Source organism: Scomber japonicus, chromosome 5, assembly GCF_027409825.1.
Source record: "Scomber japonicus isolate fScoJap1 chromosome 5, fScoJap1.pri, whole genome shotgun sequence".
In the NCBI taxonomy this organism is placed as follows: domain Eukaryota; kingdom Metazoa; phylum Chordata; class Actinopteri; order Scombriformes; family Scombridae; genus Scomber; species Scomber japonicus.
Window position 1 is genome coordinate 33,082,185 of NC_070582.1, and position 23,269 is coordinate 33,105,453.

Here is a 23,269-nt window from a genome sequence, read left to right on the forward strand (position 1 = left end):
GTGTTTGTTCAGATTCAGCAGTGTTTAGACAGAAACAACCAGAGACAGTGTGACAGAGTGGAACTGCGACAAATGTACAGAACTCAACAGTTTGAAAAGGTAAGAAATGAATGATAAAAAGTGTAAAATAGTGTATGTGTTATCATGTCAGTTATCATACTAACATTTTCCTCCTTATTTAAAATAAAAAGACTGAAAACAGGCATAGTGTGTACATCATATGGCACTAAAAACTATTTTTACACATTTACCTGCTGTGTGAACATAGTGCATTTTATCAGCATGGAATCATAGAGGAACATTATGGATACCATGCAGGGATGATTGCACACAAACACCTAGTGGGAATCAATTAGCTGAAGCTCCACACAAACAGAGGAGAACCTGAGAAGCACCTGCTCAACACCAAACAGCAGACAGGCACAGTTAATGACTCGATACTGAAGACACCAGCTTCTGTGTGATAACAGATGTGTTTGTATCCTCACATCTGTCTGAGTGTCTGAGTGTCTGAGTGTCTGTGTGTCTGTGTGTCCGTGTGTCGTCCTCCACCTCAGCAGGTCCATGGTCTGTGCCGGCAGCTGGAGGACAGTCTGAAACGTCTGACCCACTGCAGCATTCAGGAACTCCAACCTGACATCCTGGCAGCTCATGAAGTGCTGCACAATGCCAAAGAGTCTCTGAAGGTACAAGCTGCTCACCTGGGTTTGGAAGACAGAAACTGTTTATGTTGTGTCTTTATTTTAGATTCAAAGAAAACATCATTAAAGGTCCTTGAAGAGCTCAGATGATATTCATTCAAGAGCACTGACTACTATTATTTATCAAAATGAACCTCCTGCTTTGAAAGTGTCAACTATAATCTTTACTTCAACTCAGACTTATTACTAAATTACTATTACATCACAAAAATATCAGAAAGGACACTATAAGTCATGTCATTTTGGACCAGAATAATCCTAGCAGTCTGGCAGACTCTGCTGGAATTGATTTGCATGTCAGAAGTTGTAAAAGATATATATAAATGTTGCTTTATGCTATGTATAATATATTTGTTGGCTTTCTCTATGCAGCTGCTTCCCTCTCTGTATGAGGCGGGCAGGAAGTGGACCCCTGATGGAGACCTGGTGAACTGCATCCTGACTGATGCTGCTACTGCATTGACTGATGAGTTCACTAGAAGCATACAGGTACACACATAAATACAGACAGACAGGTCGAATGGGTAGCATACTGTTGAAGGACTTATCATCTATTTGAATGATAGGCTACACTGGAGCAAGCGGTATCCATGACAACATTTAGTTCAGCTCTATTTTCCTGCAGGGTCAAACACACTCTTAATGCAGTTTTCCTCAGGTGCAAGTCCATTTTTGGTGTGTCTGTTCCTGTTTGGTAATTTCCTGCCATCAGAGAAGTGATTGATACATGTTTCATCTACAGCCTCTGATTTGACAGAGGGGCTGAACATCATTTTTCACACGTAGATGGGACAGCAGAGGTGACATCATTCATTATTTAAATCTTGTGACACAGGCGACAGCATCGGTCAGAACCTACAATAATTCATGTTCTGTATTTTTTAAACATCAGACTGGAAAACTGTTAGTCACAGATTCCAAGTTTATTCCTTTAGATCAGTGTCGTGTGTCAAACATAGGGGTCCAATCCGGCCCACTAGATAACTTTGTAAAGTATGAAAATTGCAGAAAAGTAATTCCAATTTTTCTGCTGCTTTATAGTTTTCTGTTTTTTCACCCTGAACAGAATACAATTTTACGTAATACATATTGTGGTCATATTTAAAACATTCATATATTAAACATCAATCAGCAGCTTCTGTGCAAAATAGTCTGAAAGAAACTGACACATAATATTGTTGCTATAAGACATCTTAGGCTATTTATCTTTTGTAAATAGATGGTTTATTATAGTAAATATTACATATATTCTATATTATTTATAGCTTATTATGCAATGGTTTTACTGGTCTGGCCCATTTTAGATTAGCCCAAATTGGGCTGTATGTGACCCCTGAACTAAAAATGAAGATGAAGCTATAGGAGAGAGCTTCATATAATACAGAACATCATTCTTGATGGTGAAACTAAGTAATACGATATATGCTGAATATATTAACAATTAGCTTTTTAATTGTGGTTCTTATTTTTAACAACGTCATTAAATGAATGACTAAACAGGGCAACTTTTAAAAGAAATGATGTCCTTCTTCTTACATTTTCAAAGAAACTGAGCTAAAACACTAAATGTTTGTACCTCAGTAATGTCAACCATGTCCTCAATTCCTGCAATCTGTTATATCAATACAACAGACAACAACAATTAGTTACTCATGGTCAGGAGCATCTTTAAACAATTATGGTTAATTCATAAAACTCAGCGATAAATTAGGCTCCTGGATTTTAAGCTGAATTTGACCTAAATAAAACCCCATCTTTTTATTTAGGTCGGACTCTTGGGTAAAATGTTAAAGAGGAAATCTTTGTATTTTGACTTTAAACATGTTAAATTTTATTCTAGCCTTAAATTGAAAATGACCAACTGTTTTTGTTTGTTTTTCCTTGTTTCCTTTTTTCCGGCCTCCTGGCTGTTCCTGAATTTACTATAATATGAAACTCATGAGTCAAAAACATTTATGGGGAGGGGAGTCAGGTTGGCACTTTACATCCGTGGATGAAAGTCTGTGTGAATGGCTGAATGTTGGCATGTAAAGCACTTTAAGTGGTCAGAAGACTAGAAAAAAAAGAGACTTCCTGTTCCGATCACCACCTAATAACCATTGATATGTGAATCTCTATAACACCAATCATTTTTTAACAGCTGCTGGTTAAATTCTAGTTTGGTCTTGGGGGAGGACTCTCTCTTGTCAGTGTCAGTCTGGACTCAGACTAACGACACTCGGTCTTGGCTGTGCCTCAACTCCCAGTTTGTGTGTTCCAGGAGCTGGCTCAAGGCCTGATGAGGAGCGCGGAGGCAGTGTGTCCACGAGTGGTCCAGAGATCAAGTGTGGTCGAGTGTGTGTCGGAGAGTGTGTCCAAGAGAAGCAGGCAGACACACACATTCCTCAGAAACACTCTGGTGGATAATGCGGGGAAGATCATCAGCAACAGACTGCGGTAATAACTTTTATATAAGACACACAATATTTCATCATCTATCTTATTTCACCTTCATGAAGCTAGTCTGAGTTTCCCTCTGCCTCCAGTCTTTGTACAAAGTTAAGCTAAACTGAATCCCAGGAATGCTGCAAGGCTGTGAGGTGATGTTGGTGCTTTAGCCAGATGGTATATTGAAAGTTTTAGCAGCATCACAAGACACTGGCCCAAAAAGCATTTGTTTCTCTACCCAATATTTTTTTTTCTAAAGTGTCACAAACTATGCTATGTGATCCATGCTGTCCAATCACATTTGGACTGTGTAGAGCAAGGGACATGTACAACCCCATTTGATCTCTTGTGGACCGGATCATTAAAAAAATGGAAGGAAGGTAGGAAGGAAAGAAGGAAGGAGGGACAAGAAGACAGGCATGAAAGATGGAATGAAGGAGGGAAGAAAAGAAGGAGGGAAGGAAGGAAGGAAAGAAGGAAGGAAGGACAAGAAGACAGGCATGAAAGATGGAATGAAGGAGGGAAGAAAAGAAGGAGGGGAGGAAGGGAGGAAAGAAAGAAGGAAGGACAAGAAGACAGGCAGGAAAGATGGAAGGAAGGAGGGAAGAAAAGAAGGAGGGAAGGAAGGAAAGAAAGAAGGAAGGACAAGAAGACAGGCAGGAAAGATGGAAGGAAGGAGGGAAGAAAAGAAGGCAGGAAGGAAAGACAGATAGAAAGAAGGGGAATGGGATTGGAATGGAAGGAAGGAAGGAAGGTCAGACAAGGCTCTATGGGCCTAAAAATGCAAAGATTGAGAGTGCACCATCTTTGAACACAGCATCCATGTCCTGGACCCAGACCTGTACCTGTACACCCAGAACAGTGACGGCTGTACAAATCCATACTTTTTGTAGTGTCCCATGATGGTTTCAGTGCTAGGCAAACATTCACATTTTTTAACTGAAACTTCCTCCATCCTTCAACAGCCTTTATAATCCTGAATATATAATAACTGCACATTCAGTTTGGAACTACTAATTTTCCTCAAACAAGAAGATCTTATTAATTACAGTATATTAGCCAAATGTACTATAGAGATTTTAATAATCAAATATTATTAACTGTTAACATCAAGCTTGTAATTACTGTAACTGACTGATTGTTGTCTTATCATATGTTATGTTATGTTATCTTTTGTTTCATCCAACCAGTGAACTGAGACGATCTCTGAGTGTCTCTCTGGCTGAAAGCATCAGTGAACAGCTGCAACAGGATCTGAAAATGGCACAGGACAAAATAGTATGTGTATATATGTCTAGTATTGTGTGTGTGTGTGTGTGTGTGTGTGTGTGTGTGTGTGTGTGTGTGTGTGTGTGTGTGTGTGGAGGTGCACTGCATGTATGATTGGAATATTTAGATTAATGCAGCAAATTACATTCGCATTACATCTATCTATCTATCCATCCATCCTTCCACCCTTCCATCCTGGCTCTCTTGCGTCTCTATTATTTGTGTGCTGCTGTAGTAATAACATGTTTTCTTCCTCTACTGTCCAGGATTGTATTATCAAAGAGAATTCATGCAGTCAGAGAAACAGCATCCCAGAGCTCCGCCTGGTCGATGGCGACTTCCCCACTGACGACGTATGGGACACACATCCATCTATCACTCCATCAATTCTGTTATTCACTCCTGCATTAAATAGCTGGATTTGTTCTTCTTCTTCTTACATTTTTACTCTCTCCATCACCAGTATAGTCCAGCATTCTGGAGAAATAGTTTCCACTCCAAGAGCCTGAGGCCTGCTCCTTCAATTAAAAGTAAGATACAACCACAATTACTATATCACCCAGTCATCTCTGTCTATGTCTCTGCCTCCCTCAGCTCCATTCAATTCAGTTTAATTCAGTACACATGCATATTCATTACTGTACACTGAGCCCAGCACGTGTCATGGAGGAAAAGTGTGGAGGAGATGAGGACAAATAGAATGAATGTGTTCATTTAATCAGATGATTTATCAGCTGATATGAAGAAATGAACTCTGCATTGTTTGTCACTGTATTGTTCTAAAGCAGGGGGGTCAAACTCATTTTCATTCAAGGGCCACATACAGCTCAATTTGATCTCATGTGGGCCGGACCAATAAAAGGAAGGAAGGATGGAAGGAAAAGAAAGAGGAGAAGGAAAATAATACAGGAAGGACAGATTGAAGGAAGAGAAGACAAGAAGGAAGGAAGGAAGGAAAGAAGTAAGGAAGGAAGAAAAAGAAGACAGGGAGGAAGAAAGGTAGGAAGGACAGACGGAAGGAAGGAAGGAAGGAAGAAAAAGAAGACAGAGGAAGAAAGGTAGGAAGGACAGACGGATGGAAGAAAGGAAGGAAGGAAGGAAGAAAAAGAAGAAGAAGGAAACTGGGCCGGATTGGACATCTCGGCGGGCCGCATGTTTGACACCCCTGTTCTGCAGCCTCACAGAGAAGATAGAATGTATCAAACCACACTGATTCTGACACACCACAGCTTTCACACTTTATTTAATCACATCTGCTCATGACTTTAAGTAGTATATATAGATTTTATTGTAGTGTGCTCCAGTGGGTGTGAAACAACAAGAATACTAATGGTAGATTACATACAAAATACAGCATGTTTGAAGTTAAATTAAGTGCAGGTGATGTTAGCCTGTAGGACAAGCTAACGTTTATGTTAGCTCAATAAAACCATGTGACAGACTCTAATATCATATATCCACAGGAATAAACCTGTCCTGTTTTAGTGAATTATGCATGCCTAAACTCATCCTGCCTTCAAAACCTATACATAAAATACTATACATACATGCTGTGTTTGTACAATTGAATGATATGAGAGCACAGACATTGAATTCAAGTAGTAATTACAGAGCAGAATTTAAGTATTTAAGTAATGTGAGAACACAAATTGATCATCAAAGAGCACAGATTGAGTAATATGACAGAATGAATCAGTAATTCACAAATACTTTGAGATTTGAATTTGATATTACTTTATAACATGTTTTACTAATAAGCAATTGAATGAATTAAAAGAAAAGGTGGAAGAAGTATTCAGATCCTTTACTGAAGTAATAGTATCAATACCACAATGTAAACATACTCCATTACAAGTCAAAGTCCTGCATTTAAAATCCTACTTAAGTAAAAGCACATAACTATTATGTATTAACTAAAGCTGTCAAATAAATGGAGTACAATATTTCACATCACATCACATGGAAATACTACAGTAAAGTACAAGTACCTCAAAATACTACTTCAATACAGTAGGTGAGTAAAGTTACTTTCCACCACTGATAAAGTATTTAGAGTAGTCATTAGTAACAGGAGAGCATACGTTATGTGTTTTATTATTTTATTTTTGTTGTAGAAGACACATGCAGATCTCAGTATCTAAGTGTCACAATTTACTGATAATACTGTTATTAATACTTCTGCAGTCAAATAATCAATAATCACATGGACAACCAGTTTGTTCACTGTTTAATAAATGAAATAGATGATAGAATTAAGAAGAATGTGATACTGTGAGAGATTACATTGGTTATCCCATCATTTCAAAATATATATGGTTACAGATTACTAGTTACTCTATTTAAAATGTAATAAGTAATGTAACTATTTCAATGCTCCAGATAAACCCATATCATGATTTATTTACTAAATATAAAAAAATATTGATTTCAAAGAATTAAAAACAGCAATATATGTATTCAGCATCATGTTCAATATTAAAAAAAGAGGAAAGTCTTAGAGGTGTGACTTCAGATGTAACCTCCTTTGTAATCATCATCATTTCATCTGTAACTGTAACAGATTACACTTACATTTATTTAGTAATGAGATAAGGTAATGCCGTTACATGTAACTAGTTACTCTCCATCAGTGGAAATAGGTTACTTCATTCCGGTCTGCTACCTCCGTGATCCAGTCTGTCCTCAGAGCTGAGGTACAGAGCTCAACCTCCAATCATATTACCCCCTTCTATACTACATGTGTGCTGTGCCATGCTGAACCATTCCATGGCAGACACACAGTGCTGTTTGGCTAATTGGAGCATGGCCTGTTTACTTTCACACCAGTGACTTTCACCATGGGAGAGAGAGAGAGACAGGGAGAGAGAGAGAGAGAGAGAGAGAGAGAGAGAGAGAGAGAGAGAGAGAGAGAGAGAGAGAGAGAGAGAGAGAGAGCGAGAGAGAGAGAGAGAGAGAGGAGATGGGGAGAAGATGGAGGAGGGGGATGAAGAGGGAAGAGAAGGAGGAGGAAGAGGAGGAGGGAATTTGGGGCACCCCGGCTCCTCACCCCGGCTCCTTTTGTTATATAGGATGATAGAGGCTTAAAAGAAGTAATAATAAAACAAAAGTGATACATTGTATTTTAGCTTCATGTTGTTTCTATATGTTTGTGTTTGACAGATAGAGGTTATAAAAAGAATTAGGTCAATATGTTATATTATAAGTATCTTTATTCAGTCATTCTATTTCATAAAATGTATTCATCAATTTGCATTTCAAGGGCCTCTGAAATACCTAGGGACCCCGACCATGAAACTGAAGTAATATTATGAACATATTGGATTAACCCTGTATTCTACCTGCCTGGTGTGTGTAACAGTGTTAGTGTGTGTTTGTGTGTGTGTGTGTGTGTGTGTGTGTGTACAGTGTGACTGCAGCATCCATCTGCTGCTCTCTTCCTTCTCTGTTTCCTCTCTGCATGTCTATGCTTTAACTGATTATTTCTCTCTTGTATGCTTTGCACTGACACCCCTCCTCTTCTTTTCCTTGCCTATTCTCTCCTCCCCCTCTATCCCACTCTCTCGACACCCCCCTCCTCCTTCTCCCTCTTCCCGCTTTCCTTCTCTCTCCATTCTCCCCATGTCCTCCCTATACAGCTCTGCCTGCCCTACATATACATACCTCCCAGTGAAAAGCATGCTTACAGCGTGGGCTAGATTCCCCACACTTTTCCCTCCCTTCCTCCCTCCATCCTTTTCTCTTTCATCATCTCTCTTTGTGCCTCTCCTCTCATCAGTCATTCTGCTTCTCTCTCAGGTCTCTTGGATGCAGACTGGGAGCAGCAGAGCAGGGACAGAGGAGCGGAGAGAGAGAGGGGAGGAGGCGCCGGAGATGAAGGAGGAGGAAGGAGTGGCCTCCACTGGTTGCCGACAGCAACCCCACTGTCAGTCACGGCCTCAAGCCCCTCCCTGTCCCCTTGCACCTCCCCTTCCCCCTCCCCCCCGGGACGGAGGGGGTGGAGGCGGGGGGGAGGGGGAGGCGGCAGCGGTGGATGCTGCAGCGGCGATATCAGGAGCGAGAGGAGCATCGTTCATTCCTCCTCCCAGTCTCCCCCTCCTATACTCCATCTCCGCTCGAGCTCCAGTGGAGGCTGCCGGCCGCGGAGGCTTACCCAGACGAGAGGCTCCCTTCCCCGGCTGCGGCCCCAGCCCAGGCCCCCTCCCTGGCCCTGGATACCCCGCTTCTCCCATGGAGCCTCTACCCACCCAGGGACAGACACTAAGGCACTACACCGCCTCCCGACCGCGGCCACGACGCACACACACACAGCCCCCCTCCTCCAGGCCCCAGGTAAGAAAACACACTCACAATTCAAGATCAAGCGTGCAGAAATTATAGAGCATCTTGTACCCATACACACACACACACACACACACACACACACACACACACACACACACACACATACATAATGTATATATCCATTTATAATCATGCCATTCAAAATTTTCACTCACACACAATTCATGCGCATATAAAATGTGCTTTACACAGTAAAATAACAGCCCCAGTGAAAGGCAGAAAGCAAGAGCGAGGGATGGAAAGATGAGAGATATGAGGAAAGAAGAGATCGGTGAAGGATAGAGGGAAGGTTAGATGAGGTAGGAAGGTAATTGCACGACTACAGATGGATCCCTGAGGAGAAAATGGATGGATGGAAATGTAGAAAATGGAAATAACATGATAGAAAAAAAAAGTAGTGGGGGAAAAAAAATAAATGAAAGGATGGAGGTGCACTGCATGTATGATTGGAATCTTTAGATTAATGCAGCAGATTACATCCACATTACATCCATCTATCTATCCATCCATCCATCTATCTTTCTATCTATCTATCTATCTATCTATCTATCTATCTATTTATCGTCTGTCCATCCTCTCCTGCTCTCCATGGCTCTCTTGCTTATCATTTCTGTGATGCTGTAGTAATAATGGTAGCCATCTTTCTCTTTGCATTCTCTAGAGCCAATGTAGTTGTGCTGAGTATGTGTGTGTGTGTGAGTATGTGAGTGTGTGAGAATAGGCACATGCATTTTGGGAGTGGTGTTCCCTGGGTTGTTCCCAGTGCTGATCTCTCTCTCTCTCCCTCTCTCTCTCTCTCTCTCTCTCTCTCTCTCTCTCTCTCTCTCTCTCTCTCTCTCTCTCTCTCTCCTCTCTCTCTCTCTCTCTCTCTCTCTCTCTCTCTCTCTCTCTCTCTCTCTCTCTCTCTCTCTCTCTCTCTCTCTCTCCCTCTCTCCCGGGAATGCTTTCACTAACTCAATTATTCATGTTTTCACATTAATGGGGGTCTCTTTCTCTCTGCTGTCACAATGTAAATGGAAAAGAGGGTTTCTCTTCATTTGTGGTGACCTTGTGACAGTAAATTGCATCTTGTGTGTGATTTGTCATTTGCTGATTTAGTATTAATGTCAAAAACTGCTTGATGTTTTTCACAACCACAATCAACCTAGTTTTAATTCACTAAGGAACATCTGTGCAGTAGATGATGAACAGTGTGAGTTCAGTGAGTGATGAGTAGGTGTGTGTCCTGAGTGCTTACATCTTACTTATGTACTTAGCTATTTATTGCCCTATAACACATGCTATCACACTTACTGATGTCCAGGGCTGCAACTTATGATTGTTTTTATTATCAATAATTTACTTTTTTTCTTCTAATTCTGCCTGAGAGGCAGACATTCGCCTGTGCATTGTGGCCTGCTAACCACTCATCACAAAACCTTGTAACCCCGTATTTCATTTTGGACATACTGGGTTTTCCGACAGCGACGATAACTATCAACATCAAAAGAATGGGTCGAGCCTTGCCAAGCGAAAGCATTTTCTTCTTCCATCATGGAGGGCCCATTTCTTCTCAAGGGCTGACATGACTTCATCTAACAAGAGCTAGAACCTTATATTATTCTGTAAGTGAGTTAGTATGATTACTCATTTTACACTTATTGATAACGTTGAAATAACAGCTTGTACACTGTATTGTAAATAGTCATATCCACTGCTTCCACAAGCTGCTGAATGCTATAAGAACCAGAGGAGCTGCTTCCACACACAGCTGATTAATGGACACTTGAGCATATCAAACAAGGAGAATGCAGAAAGCAGTTTTATTTTCACCCTCATATTTTCCTTAGATCTGAAGGGCTCCAAATGTTTTAGTTTGGAGCAGTGGTTTTGCCATCAAACTGTAATGATTTAAGGAACGAAAAATGAAAAAAAAGCAACTCAGCACAGCAAGCTGATGCTGTTAGCCGAAAGGGATTTGTGTAGCAGATTTTACTTGAGGCTTGTACCAAACCAGAGTCCTTTCAGCTGCTAAAAGCAACCTTTTTACAAAGGTTCTCTATAGCATCATGCTCAAATGGTTCTACATAAAACATTAATGATCCCTTGAAGAACATTGTTCCACAATGACACAAATTCAAGGCCTGTTAAAGAACCACAGTGAGGTCTGATTTATTTTTGTATTTAGCACACTGGGACTTTGTTGAGTCATTACTATTTTGTTGTACTGTATAGGAGCCAATCATGTACATGGCCTGTATTTATAGAGGCTAAAATGATCCATGTAAACCAAATAATCTACATCCACCTCAGGTATTTGTAAGTGGCTCTCTGCTCTGTGTCACAATGTTCAGAGCACGTTTTCCAAAAATGGATGCACAACAAGTCCCACCCCCCCTTACTTTACTGTTACATGTATTTTTTAAACCGTTTTTTCCATTTCACCCAGAAGTGAACAAAAGCACACTTCTCATTCCTAACCAACAGCTGTGTATTTTGTAGGCTCAAATGATGGCTATTACTAGCACATTTTATCAGCTGTAGCTAGCTAGCCAAGCTAATGCTAATGCTGAAGTTTTTTGAGTTAATAGAAAACTGTCAGCAGGTGACTTGTTTCCAGCTTACTAAACAAATAGCCCATAAAATGGACTTCAGTATGACCATAATGGCTACATACATGATGTAATGCTAAAACACTGAGGCTAAAACTACTTGTCTCCACTAAAAGCTCTGCATCCTCACCAGCAGGAAATCCATTTAGAAGACCTCTGAATAAAGGAAGGTAGCCTTGGTAAGCCTCAGTATTAATACAGCATTAATTATAAAAATGTAATTAAATTATTAGTCATTCTTAACAGGCCTACTATAGAAAAACATACTTGGGAAAGCAACACAGCGATTAGCTTTATGCTTTAAAGGTGCTGTGTGTCGAATTCAGTTGCATCTATTCAATTTAATCGATTCAATTCAATCGCAACAAAAATGATCTCAAGGCTCTTCTCACAGGTCTAGACTGTACTCTTTAATTCAACTTATAGAGACCCATTCCTCAATGAGCAGCACTTGATTACAGCAGCAAGGAAAAACTCCCCTTTAACAGGAAGAAAGCTCCAGCAGAACCCGGCCTCTAGGTGGGCAACCATCTGCCTCGACCGGTTGGGATGAGTGCGAGAGAGCGAGAGAGAAAGGAGAAAGGGAGATACCGAGATGCACAATACAACAAGGCATCCTAATCTTTATCAAAAAGGAAAGTCTTAAACCTCTTAAATATAGAGATATAGAGAGTGTTTGCCTCCCAGACCCAAACCTGAAGATGGTTCCACAGGAGAGCAGCCTGATAACTGAAGTCTCTAACTCCCATTCTACTTTTGGAGACTCTAGGAACTACAGGTAAGCCTAGGAGTGCAATGTTGTACCGAGATAATTGCGTACTATGAGCTCTTTGAGATATGATGGTGCCTGACCGTTAAGGCCTCTGTAGATGAGAAAAAGGATGTTAAATTCTATTCTAGATTTCACAGGGAGTCAGTGCAGTACCGCTAAAATGGGAGAAACATGATCTCTTTTCCTAGTTTTTGTCGCTACAGCAGGTGCATTCTGGACCAGCTCTAGAGTCTTTAATTTGCTAGGGCAGTCTGATAATACAGAATTTCAGCCTAGAAGTAACAAATGCATGGACTAGTTTTTCTGCATGTTTTTGAGACAGGAAGTACCCGATTTTTGTAATGTTACATAGATGAAAAAAGGCAGTCCTTGAAATTAGTTTCATGTGGGTGTTCTGGCTATTGATAGATATAATTCGGTATCATCTGCATAACAAGAAATGAATGAATGTTTCTGAATTACCTATAGGAAGCATATAAAGAGTGAATAGTATTGGGCCAAGCACTACACTTTGTAGAACTCCATGTCTTCTATGTACATGAAAGAGTCATCATTAACGTGTACAAAACTAAAATCGATCTGACAAATTAAACCAGTTTAATGCAGTTCCTTTAGTGCCAATAGAATGTTCCAGTCTCTGTAATAGGAGGTGATGGTCAGTGATATCAAATACAACACTAAGATCTAACGAGACAAGTATACAGAGAAGAGAAGGCCTTTGTTCCGTACAGTTAGGATGTCATTTGTAACTTTCATCAGTGCTGTCTCTGTGCTATGATGGGCCCTAAATCCAGACTGAAAATCCTCAAATCAACAATTTTATGTAGAAAGTCACACAACTGATTGGTGACTGCTTTCTCAAGGATCTTAGAGAAAGGGAGGGTTAGATAAAGGTCTATAGTTGACTAAAAAGCCTGAATCAAGGGGAGGCCTTTTAAGAAGTGGTTTAATTACAGTACACAGCCTGTTACTAAAGACAGACTGATCATATCTAATAAAGAAGTGCTGAGGGAGCAGCCTATTTGGTATGGGGTTTAAGAGAGAGGTTAATGGTTTAGATGAAGAAATCATTGAAGTTAGTTCAGTAAGATCTGATAGAGAAAAAAGTGTTTGGTGCCTGTTGAGAGCAGGAGGTGATGAGCTTTGTCTCTAATAGTTAGAATTTTATCATTAAAGAGTATCATGAAGTTGTTAATACTGGGAGCTATAGGAATACAAGCATCAACAGAGTCTTTGTCAGCCTGGCCAAAGTGTTAAAAAGGAACCTAGGGCTGTTTTTATTCTCCTCTATTAATGGTGAGTAATCGCAGTGAGCCTATGAGACTATCAAAAACCATCAAATGTTGTATTGAGACATTCAGTAAAGATGTTATTGCTTCCTTGTATTTTGCCTGCTGCATTGTACCACCATATTTCTACATTAGCCCAAAGCAGACAAACCAAATACTGGCTCTAGAAAGGGCCTTTTCCATTTCTCTGAATTAGGCTCTCTTATATGCTTGGCTGGAGTTGGTGGAACTTCATCAAACCAAATAAAAAGATGTTGTTATTCTAAACTCTGATATAGTGAGGTCTGCGTTTTGGTCCAGTCCTGAACAGGTCATTTTCTAACTTAAATGTCTGTCAGTTCAGTTCAGTTCAGTTGCTTTTATTGTCCCCTAAGGGAAACTTGACTTGCAGACAGGTTAAAAAATATCAAAAACATAACATAATCACATGTAAAAAACAAGACAGACAAATCACAGACAACTCTCATTCTGGAGAAAGACTGATACACCCAAACAGATACACCCCTCCCTTCGTTCTCCTTCAGAAGCTCCACCCCCCCACCCTCCCAATTGATGGACGTGCATTGCCATAGCAACCACCACAAGATAAATATGGCAGAATCCCAAGTGATGCATCAGCAGTAGATTCATTTCTGTTCCTCTCACACATTTTCACGAGCAGAAAAATTATTTTGTCTCATGTGAGAACAAAAGTCCATCCAAACTCTGCGCCTCTCTGCATCTTCCCCACTTCTCACTCAGCCAGCATTTAGCATCTCTGTCCACAGAGGCAGCGTCTCTGTCCACAGAAATAGCATCTCTGTCCACAGAGGCAGCGTCTCTGTGCACAGAGACAGTGTCTCTGTCCACAGAAGCAGCGTCTCTGTACACAGAAGCAGCGTCTCTGTCCACAGAAGCAGCGTCTCTGTACACAGAAGCAGTGTCTCTGTGCACAGAAGCAGTGTCTCTGGGTAGTTTTAGGTAGTTTTAGGCTTTGGAGAATGATGTGCAAAAAAAGAATCATGTTGTTCTTGGCTACGGTGAGGTTAGTGGAAAAAGTACTATTAACCTGTATATAATACCACACAGCGTATCTGTCCACAGATATGTTTCCAGAATCACTGATTCTACCTTTAACTTGTAACCCTGTAATATAGTTAACTAATGACATAGCCCCTTGTATAATGCTATGTTACTGTTAATAGTAAACCTGTTCACTTGGCATGCTAGCAATTGCTGCTTTTGTCAGAACTGACAGACACAAAGTTTAATCCAAACCATATGCTTTTGTTCTTGTGTTTTTGGCTTGGCAAAGTTGATAGAAAATACACCCTCCTCTTATTAGAGCTCTGTGAACATCATTTTGGCATGTGGATTGTTTCAAAGCTTGACAAAAGATGGGCGTCTATTCCCAGTCCTTCCTGTGTGGAGTTTTCTTCTCTATCCATGTTCAACTAGGTTTCCTCTCATGCTTAATAAATTGTGTACTGTAAATGAAAGGACTGTGTCCATCATCACTGTAATGGAATGGAGATCTGCCATTCTTACCATGAGTGCTTGGAGGGACTCCAGCTTCCTGTCACCTTGAAAAAAACATTAGGAAAAGACAAAAACTCCATTAGTTCAAACAGGACATGGAAATCAGCTATTAAAAAGGAGGTCAAGTGATTTTTAACAAAGATAATAATTTTGTTTAGCCTTTCAAAAGGATGGAAAAGCAGGCTAACAGTAATCAGAATAAGGAAATGTGCAGGCAAGGTAACAGATGGCGTAACACAAGGCAGCATAGGAGGATCTGGCAAATGCATGAGGGAACCTGCTCACTGTCCTGTACACTGTGGAACTGTAAGCAGATGAGCAGCAGCCATGGAGGAAAGTCCCTGCTTACAAGGGCAGTCAAGTGATTCACAGAGGCAGGAAATTCACTGAGGGCATCTATTGGACAGGTTTGGTACAACACAAAGCTTTACTTCCACCTGCTGTAGTGTGCCCAGTCAAGCCTGCAGCAGTGTGCAGTGTCCTGCTGCCCTGGCTCTGCTGTGCACCCGCGGGAGCAGTTGTGTTGGCTCCCCTGCTGTGAATTCAGCACGCTTGCTGGGCAAGCAGTGAGCAGCTTAATGCAGAGCCGCAGACACACAAACATGACTGTATCAACATTTGTTACTGTAAAGGCTTTGATCTTGTGGCTGACAGGTTTAGTCATGACAGTAACTTCACCCACAGGTTTTCAAAGGTTGTTGAACACAGATTAAACTGAACAAGAGCAGCTTACTAATGCTGCTTTGTTTATTTGCCTATTGTATGTAGAAGCATCCATGTCCATAAGATGGCTGTGCGGGTGTGCAGATTGGTGTGTAGAGAATGCTCTGTTGCCCCTTGGTAACAAGTGTGTGTGTGTGTGTGTGTGTGTGTGTGTGTGTGTGTGTGTGTGTGTGTGTGTGTGTGTGTGTGTGTGTGTGTGTGTGTGTGTGTGTGTGTGTGCGTGCGTGCGTGCGTGCGCGCGTGCGCGAGAGAGAGCCAGCAATTGTGTGACAAAGTGCCATGTTGGCATGTATTGCATAGAGACAGGTGGCTGTAAAGGAGGTGGCAGAGAATGAAAGAGAGGGACATTACTTTCATTGGATGATGGAGAGAGCTGAAAGCTGGAGACAAATACTGCATTCACGAATGGTAAATGTCCCTTTGTTATGACTTGGAAGCATTCAAGTATTCATTTCCCCACCTGGCTTTCATATAGTTTATAGAGTCTTTTGACAAAAATGTACAATTTATTATAATGTGGTACTAGATTTTGTCTGTAGAATTTAAGTCTTATATATTTCTAACTTTTATGTGTTTCAGGTATTGTGAGGCTACAGCTGTTACCTTTAGTACATACAGTTTTTCAATATATTTTCTAGGGTAGTTTTAGGCTTTGGAGAATGATGTGCAAAAAAAGAATCATGTTGTTCTTGGCTACGGTGAGGTTAGTGGAAAAAGTACTATTAACCTGTGTATAATACCACACATACAGCATTACCATACACTCTCTCTCTTCTCTTCATCCAGTTGTCATTATAAACTCTGTTTGAATAGAACTGCTCAGTCTTTGTAGTTCCCGCTCATCTACAGTAACATTATTACCGCTATGTGCTTTCTGCTGATCATTCAGAAGCTCAGCAAAAATATAGTTTACAGTCTTGGTTGCTTGTATTTTGGAAGTAGAGTACTTATTTTGCTTGTATAAACAAGTATAACCTCCAAAATGTTCTATCCTTGTATTTGACTCTTCGTCCTATTGCATCTCTAATTGTGACTATCTTGTTTTTAAACCTGAATCCTTCTGCTAGTTTTAGTCTCAGCTGTGTGTCTCATATTCTGGGTACGTGACAGTCTGGTGCCAGGGCAGCCTTTTCACCTCAGTAAGGAGATTTAGATAAAAACCTGAACAGTGTTGTTCAGCGCTGTGAAGTGGAAATAAGTGGAAGAATGCCTTTGTTTTCTTATTTTGGAATTGGTGACATCATAGATTTGTTAAAGCCACCCTTGACGGTGTTGCTATATATAGAAAGAGGCAGAACAACACTGTGAAATTGTATTATCAACATGTAAAGGGTTAGAAAAATGCTTTGTATCCAAACAAATGCAACTCCAGTACAATATAAGTTAGTTTCTGCAGACTGGGCTTGACCCAGTTAGAATAATGCTTACACACAACAACTGTCCTCAACTGGAGCTACTTATTGCTTAGTCCACAGCGGCTTGTGCACATCCCTATTAAAGCCCAACAGAATGCCTTTAATCTACAGCACCAATGATGGAAATAATCTAAAAATGTTGATGGATTAGAAACCAGTAAACTGTAACTGTGTAGTATGGAGTATGCTGTTTATCTGGCTATATCTTAAGAGCTGATCATTGGACAGATTTGCATATGCACCATTTCAGTGTCACAACCTGGTTCAGACGTGTGCTCAACAATACAAAATGAAGACAATAATTCAAATTGAACATATGAAATCAGAAAATATAAGTAAGGTTTGTCTATGAGCCAGTCAGTTATGTATGCAGTGTGTATAAGAGTGGTGTGGAGTGTGTGTGAGTGGGAGACACAAAGCACAGAACATCAGTTGGCAGCCCATGGGAGGAGAGTGAGAGGATATTGCAGGACTGATAAAGGCTCCTGAACCCAGCCTACTCAGGTTTACTGCATCTCTGACAAGCTCTGAGCTCCACCCTCCAACTTCCTGTCACACAGAGGAAAACACAGCTTAGCAGAGGGGACGTTGACATGGGTCCTGGTCTACATACGTGTGTGGATAACTGATTCATCCAGACAACAATGTTGACATAAGTCTAAGGAATCTGCTTAAAATTCATCTGTAGTTGTTGTCATAGCAACAAGTCCTTAAGCCCAAACTTGCAAGAAACATGTTTTCTTTTCTTAGTTCCTAGCGCATGACCAAGGGTGGACTCTAAACATGAACTCAATTTTTTAATCCAAATGTCTCACTTTCTCAGATATATAATGGAAGAATGTTAATATATTAAGATTTTAGATGAGAACATGCAGGTTATTGACAATCATTATGATCAGCTGGTGTATTTACCAATATTTAATTTTGATAATGAGGAGCTATCTATACCTATACATGATAAAATATAGAACTTAATTAAAGTTAGTACACTGAAAAGAAATGAATCTGAATTTAGTTTGGGATATTCTGAGCAAAAAGACATGAACTCAACTAAAAGATGTGACTATTAAAAGACCAATGGAGCCAGAATATGGAGCACATTTGAATCACTGAAGCTTTTTAAATGATTAACTGCAGAATTCACTTTACTGAAAATAGTTCATGCAATTAAGGCTTTCAGACAATTTTAATAAGACTGAATGTTCATTGCAGGCTTAAAAAATGCTTGTATGTCCAATGAGGAGAACCTCGCCAATCATGCACTCAACATCAATCACAGTCTGACCACATTCACTGGTAATATCTAACAGTGATGGAATAGTTGAAACAGTTGGAATACTGTAGAATGCAATTAAGAACAATATAACAGCAGTACTGTAACAATGTAAGGACACAGAAAATGAGATCCATGAATCTACTCCTCAGTGCTGCCAATTCACTTTATTTAACTGTAATCACATGATAAGCTCTCAGCCAGTCATATGAATGTGTATCATGGTTTCAACTCTATTCATTTTGCCTTTATTATTCAAGATTCAAGACTTAATACAGGATTAATTTATCAATCCTCAAACTGCATTCAAATTAGCTGGATAAGAATGAACAGGATTATTTTAGCTTGATAATACAGCACCTGTTACAATATGGTTTGAATCCATGTGAAGCTTCCTTGTTGCTGGGATGGTTGGAGCTTTTCTGGTGAATATTTTTGAACCAGACTTGATGGCAATAGTCTGGTAACTTGAGACAGGGACACATAAATATCAGTCCAGTGTCAGTCAGGGACACCTCAGTAGTTCAGAAGACACACCAACCTTTTTTCTACTACTCACCACTAGACACACATTCTGCTTCTGTACTTTTAAGTAAAGCTCAAATTAGATGATACAGCTTGTTATTGCTATTGTCATTGCCATAGAAACATCCACTTTTTGATCAATATAATGAACAAGAGAGTGGGAGGAACAGCATGTGACCAGCAGATCCAAATTCCATTTCTCCGAGCCATGTTTGAAATGTTGAACTACAATACATTTTTAATAATAATGTTGATGGTAGCATTTTCTCTCATATTCCCTGACTTGCACAAACACACACTGCAAACAGAAGCATGGAATATTTTTTGGAAAAGAATGAGCAGGTAGAGAAAATGGGTGCACTGCATACATGGATGAATGAATGACAGAAAACAAGAAAGGTGAAGCATGATGACCACTACTCTAACCTGATCACACTAGACAAGGCATGAGAATAAATAACCAGTCACCTTTCCTTCCCCAGTGTAAACTCTGAAACAGACAGGAGGCTGTCAGCTTTTAGTACAATACTTTAAATACACCAAACTGATAAAACTGAGGTGAATACTGAGCTTCATTTTTAAGAGATTTTGATTTGTAAATAATAGTATCATCTGCATAGCGACAAATAAATACATTCAGAGCTGATTCTGGTCAGAGACAAAGCTCAGCTCAAGTTCACCTGACTTTTTGACATTCTTTAGAGTTTACCATCCTTGTTCACACTCTCTATCCACCATCTAATCTACATTTAATGTTATTCAGCTTTTTTTTGCATTTACTATATAGATTATTGTTGCTCAGCATGATTCCTGGGTTGTTAAATATGTGCTTATTTCTGACTGTTAACTCTAACCCAGTGTGTCTAATCTTAACTCTAGGTTTCAATCATCTTAAAGTCCAGTTTAAATCAGGAATAGACACAGCTACACTGGTCCAGCAGTAAGGATGTGAAAGCAGGAAACATCTCTTTTTTAGGTTGCAGTGAGAAAACGTTTGACTATATCAACAGACAAGTCTCACACTTCTCCTCAAATGTTACAACAACATCAAAAACACCCAGATTTTTCACTCTCTGCTTTTTACATTTGAAGCAAGATTATCTAATGAAAGTTTAATGAACCACTTCAAAAATACCTCTCACAACATTTCCCCGTAAACGTTTTGCATCTGTCAAACGGTGAAGAAAAGACATGTTGGATTTTGTATGTTTCTGTCCTGTTAAAGGTAGACAAACATGCAGACACTGAGACACACACACACACAATGCAAATCATGTGTTTTTTTGTTGCAGGAGCCAGTGTCAAAAGTAGAAGAGAATGAGGCCACTGAGGGGATGGGCAGAGTGGATGAAGGAGTAGAAGAGTTCTTCACCAAGAAAATCATCCCTGACTATGCACTGTGAGTAGAACACACACACTCATAAGCAAACACACACACTCATAAGCAAACACACAAACACATTTCTTTCTCCGCCGCCAGATATGTACTTAAGGCAGCAGTGTACTTGCAGTGAAATCTTTGATTATCTACAAGGAGCAGGACTTGAAACCCATTTATATCAATTTGTAATTAATGACTGAAAGCCATGATTGGCTTAGAGTGCCCATCAATCTCCTCAATCCCCACTTCTCTACTCGCCAGTGTCAAATAGTGGATCCTGTTGCTGATTTTTAGACTGGAAAATCATGGTAGCTTGGATGCAAGTATTAAATTTCATCTAAATGATCCACCAAACTGTTTCTGGAGACGTGACGTGAGAATCGGGACCTGCAGTTCCTGAATATTTTAATCTGTTTTCAAATCATTTTAAATGTTATTATTGATCTACTACATTTATGAATTGCAGTTTTTGAAAAAATGCAGTGTCCTGTAGAAATGATAATAGTAAAGGAGCAAAGCTAATGCCGCTTTAGATCCTCTATAGGCAGAATTAAGAGACACATGTAGAGGCCATCACTGACTAAACACAGGTGTCCCACTGAGAACCATGCTTTTAAGCTTTTCATCAGTAGGGGAGAGTGAATTGATCTCAAAAGTATTAATACTGCAGTACCCGAGCCTTAACAAAAGGTATTGATTTTCATTGAAGCTCTATGCCAAATACTGTTTAAAGACTGACGCCTCCCTTTTTCTTCTAAATTACTACAAAACCATCATCTGTGTCCACTTTCAAAGCAGAGATTAGCTGTCACAGTTCACCTGGTGCCCCACTTTACATTAGCTTCCTGCAATATAACACAGAATCTGTCCCAATGCCCATATTATCAGCATATATGAGTCAAAACCTACTCAGCTCATTGAGACACACCTGATTAATAGAACCATATTCTGACTTATGCAAAGACAAACGCATCATGGGCAGCAATGTGTAATACAGTTAATGATTGATTGATGGAGTTATCTATTGTACAAGAAACATGACATGACATTATTTAATGGTGTCTATCGGGTAAAAGCTTTAAGAGTAATTCTCAATATCATTGATGATATATTTAGCATGTTTAGTATGTTGACAATGCCAGATGTGATATTGTTCTTGTCAGTCTCATTGAGATGAATAGAGTTTTAAGTGATAACTATATATGGAAATTCTCCCAAAGCTGTGTAGTATTTAGACATGGATAATGATAATTAGGTTGATTCCAGTGTTACCTTATTCATGTCTTATGATTACTACCACTCCTAAAACCAACAGCTGGACAGATGTGACACAGAGGGGTGATGTGCAGTGACAATACTTGCCTGCTTCCTAGTGGCTAAAACATATGAAAGCTCCCTCTCTCACTCAGACACACACACACACACACACACACACACACACACACACACACACACACACAGACAGACCAAAACACTGCTATACTTAGTAGTGTTTCTCACCAGTTAATAAAAATGTCACCAGCTGTAATATTTGCAGTCTGTCAACTTCAGTGTCAGTACCACACATTTGTTCATAAATATCAGAGTTGATCACAGGAAAGAAAAGAGCTGCCACAACAGAGACACGAGGAGGGAAAGCCTCAGTAAACAAGTCTAACCCACCAAAAGCTCAACAAAGACACACTGCATACACTCTGTGTGAGGAGGAATGATTGTATCTACCTTTCAGCTGCAGTTGTGACTGTATTAGTAACAGTTGTAACATTTAGTCATAACACAAATCTAAATGACACTGTTTTGTCATCCAAGGTGCTTTTAGGTTACTCTCTGGTTGTACTTGATATCAGATTAAATAGATGCCCTGCAATATCCTTAAAAAAATGACACCCACAATTATAAAATAAAGTCATGGAAGTCCACATACATACACATACACATATACATATACATATACATATACATATACATACACATATGAACTGGATTAAAGTAGTTTGAAATCAGCTTGCAGAGCTCAGCTGTGAAAACTGAAAGTGAAAAAAATGAAAGAGATCATTTACACATCACACACCTGGCTCATTAAAGAGTTTGTTTCCCCCACAGCTCATTCACCAAACAGCATGTTGATGATGTGGAGGAGTCCGCAAAAATCTGGATTATGTTCAATCATAGAATTATTGAACATTCCCTAGCAACATATTTTTAATGCATTATTTCTACATCTGTGCACAGCAACTAGAGCATGATTAAAGTAAACTGCATTAGAAATGTTGTCGAGACATTTTGTAATTAAAGTGTTGATGTGGAGCACTTTGATTTCATTTCTAGTATACTGCTGCCCTTATACATCACATGCATTAACAGTATTACCACACACAGATGGTGTTGGCAGGAGTTACACACTGGTGTGAGGGTAAAACTCTCTCTCTGGGACTACTTTGGTCCCTGATTATTCCACCAAACGTCCATACTTTTCCATGATAAAATGCTCTTTCTCTCATTTTTCAGGCTATTAAATTATTACAATCCCATGTTTTTTGTTTTTTTTTTGCATTTTCAAGAAAGCAAAGGCCCCACGTCTCCTGATAACTGCTTAAATAACAGTGTATAGTAATGTAAGAAAAGTGTTTGTGATTCCAACCCGGTAGCTCTATGTGTAGATTTGCATGGTGGATGTTTTTGTACTGTTTGATAAACCCTGTGACCCTTCAATGTAACACCACATAAACACACACTCCCTGTCTGAAGTCTGTTCTGGACCTACCTCAGTTTGCTCTTTCAGATTACCCAACACAAAATAATTGAAGATGATGCTATGTTAAGATGGTGCAGCTTTTAGCCTGAAGAGACTGAATTTCCAGATTGTAAGCATTCAACGCATTACTGAATGTGCCACTGGCCTCTTGTTGGCTGATTAGCACGTTATTTTGCCTTAATCACTGTGACTGATGTCATTTTCAGTCAACACTGAAGCTGTGCTAGCAGTGGCTAGAGGCAGTAAGCATGTTGTGTAACAAAATAATCATAACTCAAATGTTCCCTTA

General features: G+C 39.8%; 1 protein-coding gene across 1 annotated transcript in view; it reads left to right on the forward strand.

The window, feature by feature from the left end:
- Nucleotides 1–23,269, forward strand: part of carmil2 (capping protein regulator and myosin 1 linker 2) — a 53,261-nt gene that overhangs the window by 18,767 nt on the left and 11,225 nt on the right. Inside the window, 10 exon segments of the mRNA XM_053318557.1 lie at nucleotides 13–99; nucleotides 558–686; nucleotides 1,074–1,190; nucleotides 2,962–3,137; nucleotides 4,319–4,406; nucleotides 4,664–4,750; nucleotides 4,861–4,927; nucleotides 8,193–8,401; nucleotides 8,403–8,726; nucleotides 20,137–20,243. Of these exon segments, the coding sequence (XP_053174532.1) occupies nucleotides 13–99; nucleotides 558–686; nucleotides 1,074–1,190; nucleotides 2,962–3,137; nucleotides 4,319–4,406; nucleotides 4,664–4,750; nucleotides 4,861–4,927; nucleotides 8,193–8,401; nucleotides 8,403–8,726; nucleotides 20,137–20,243 (1,391 nt within the window).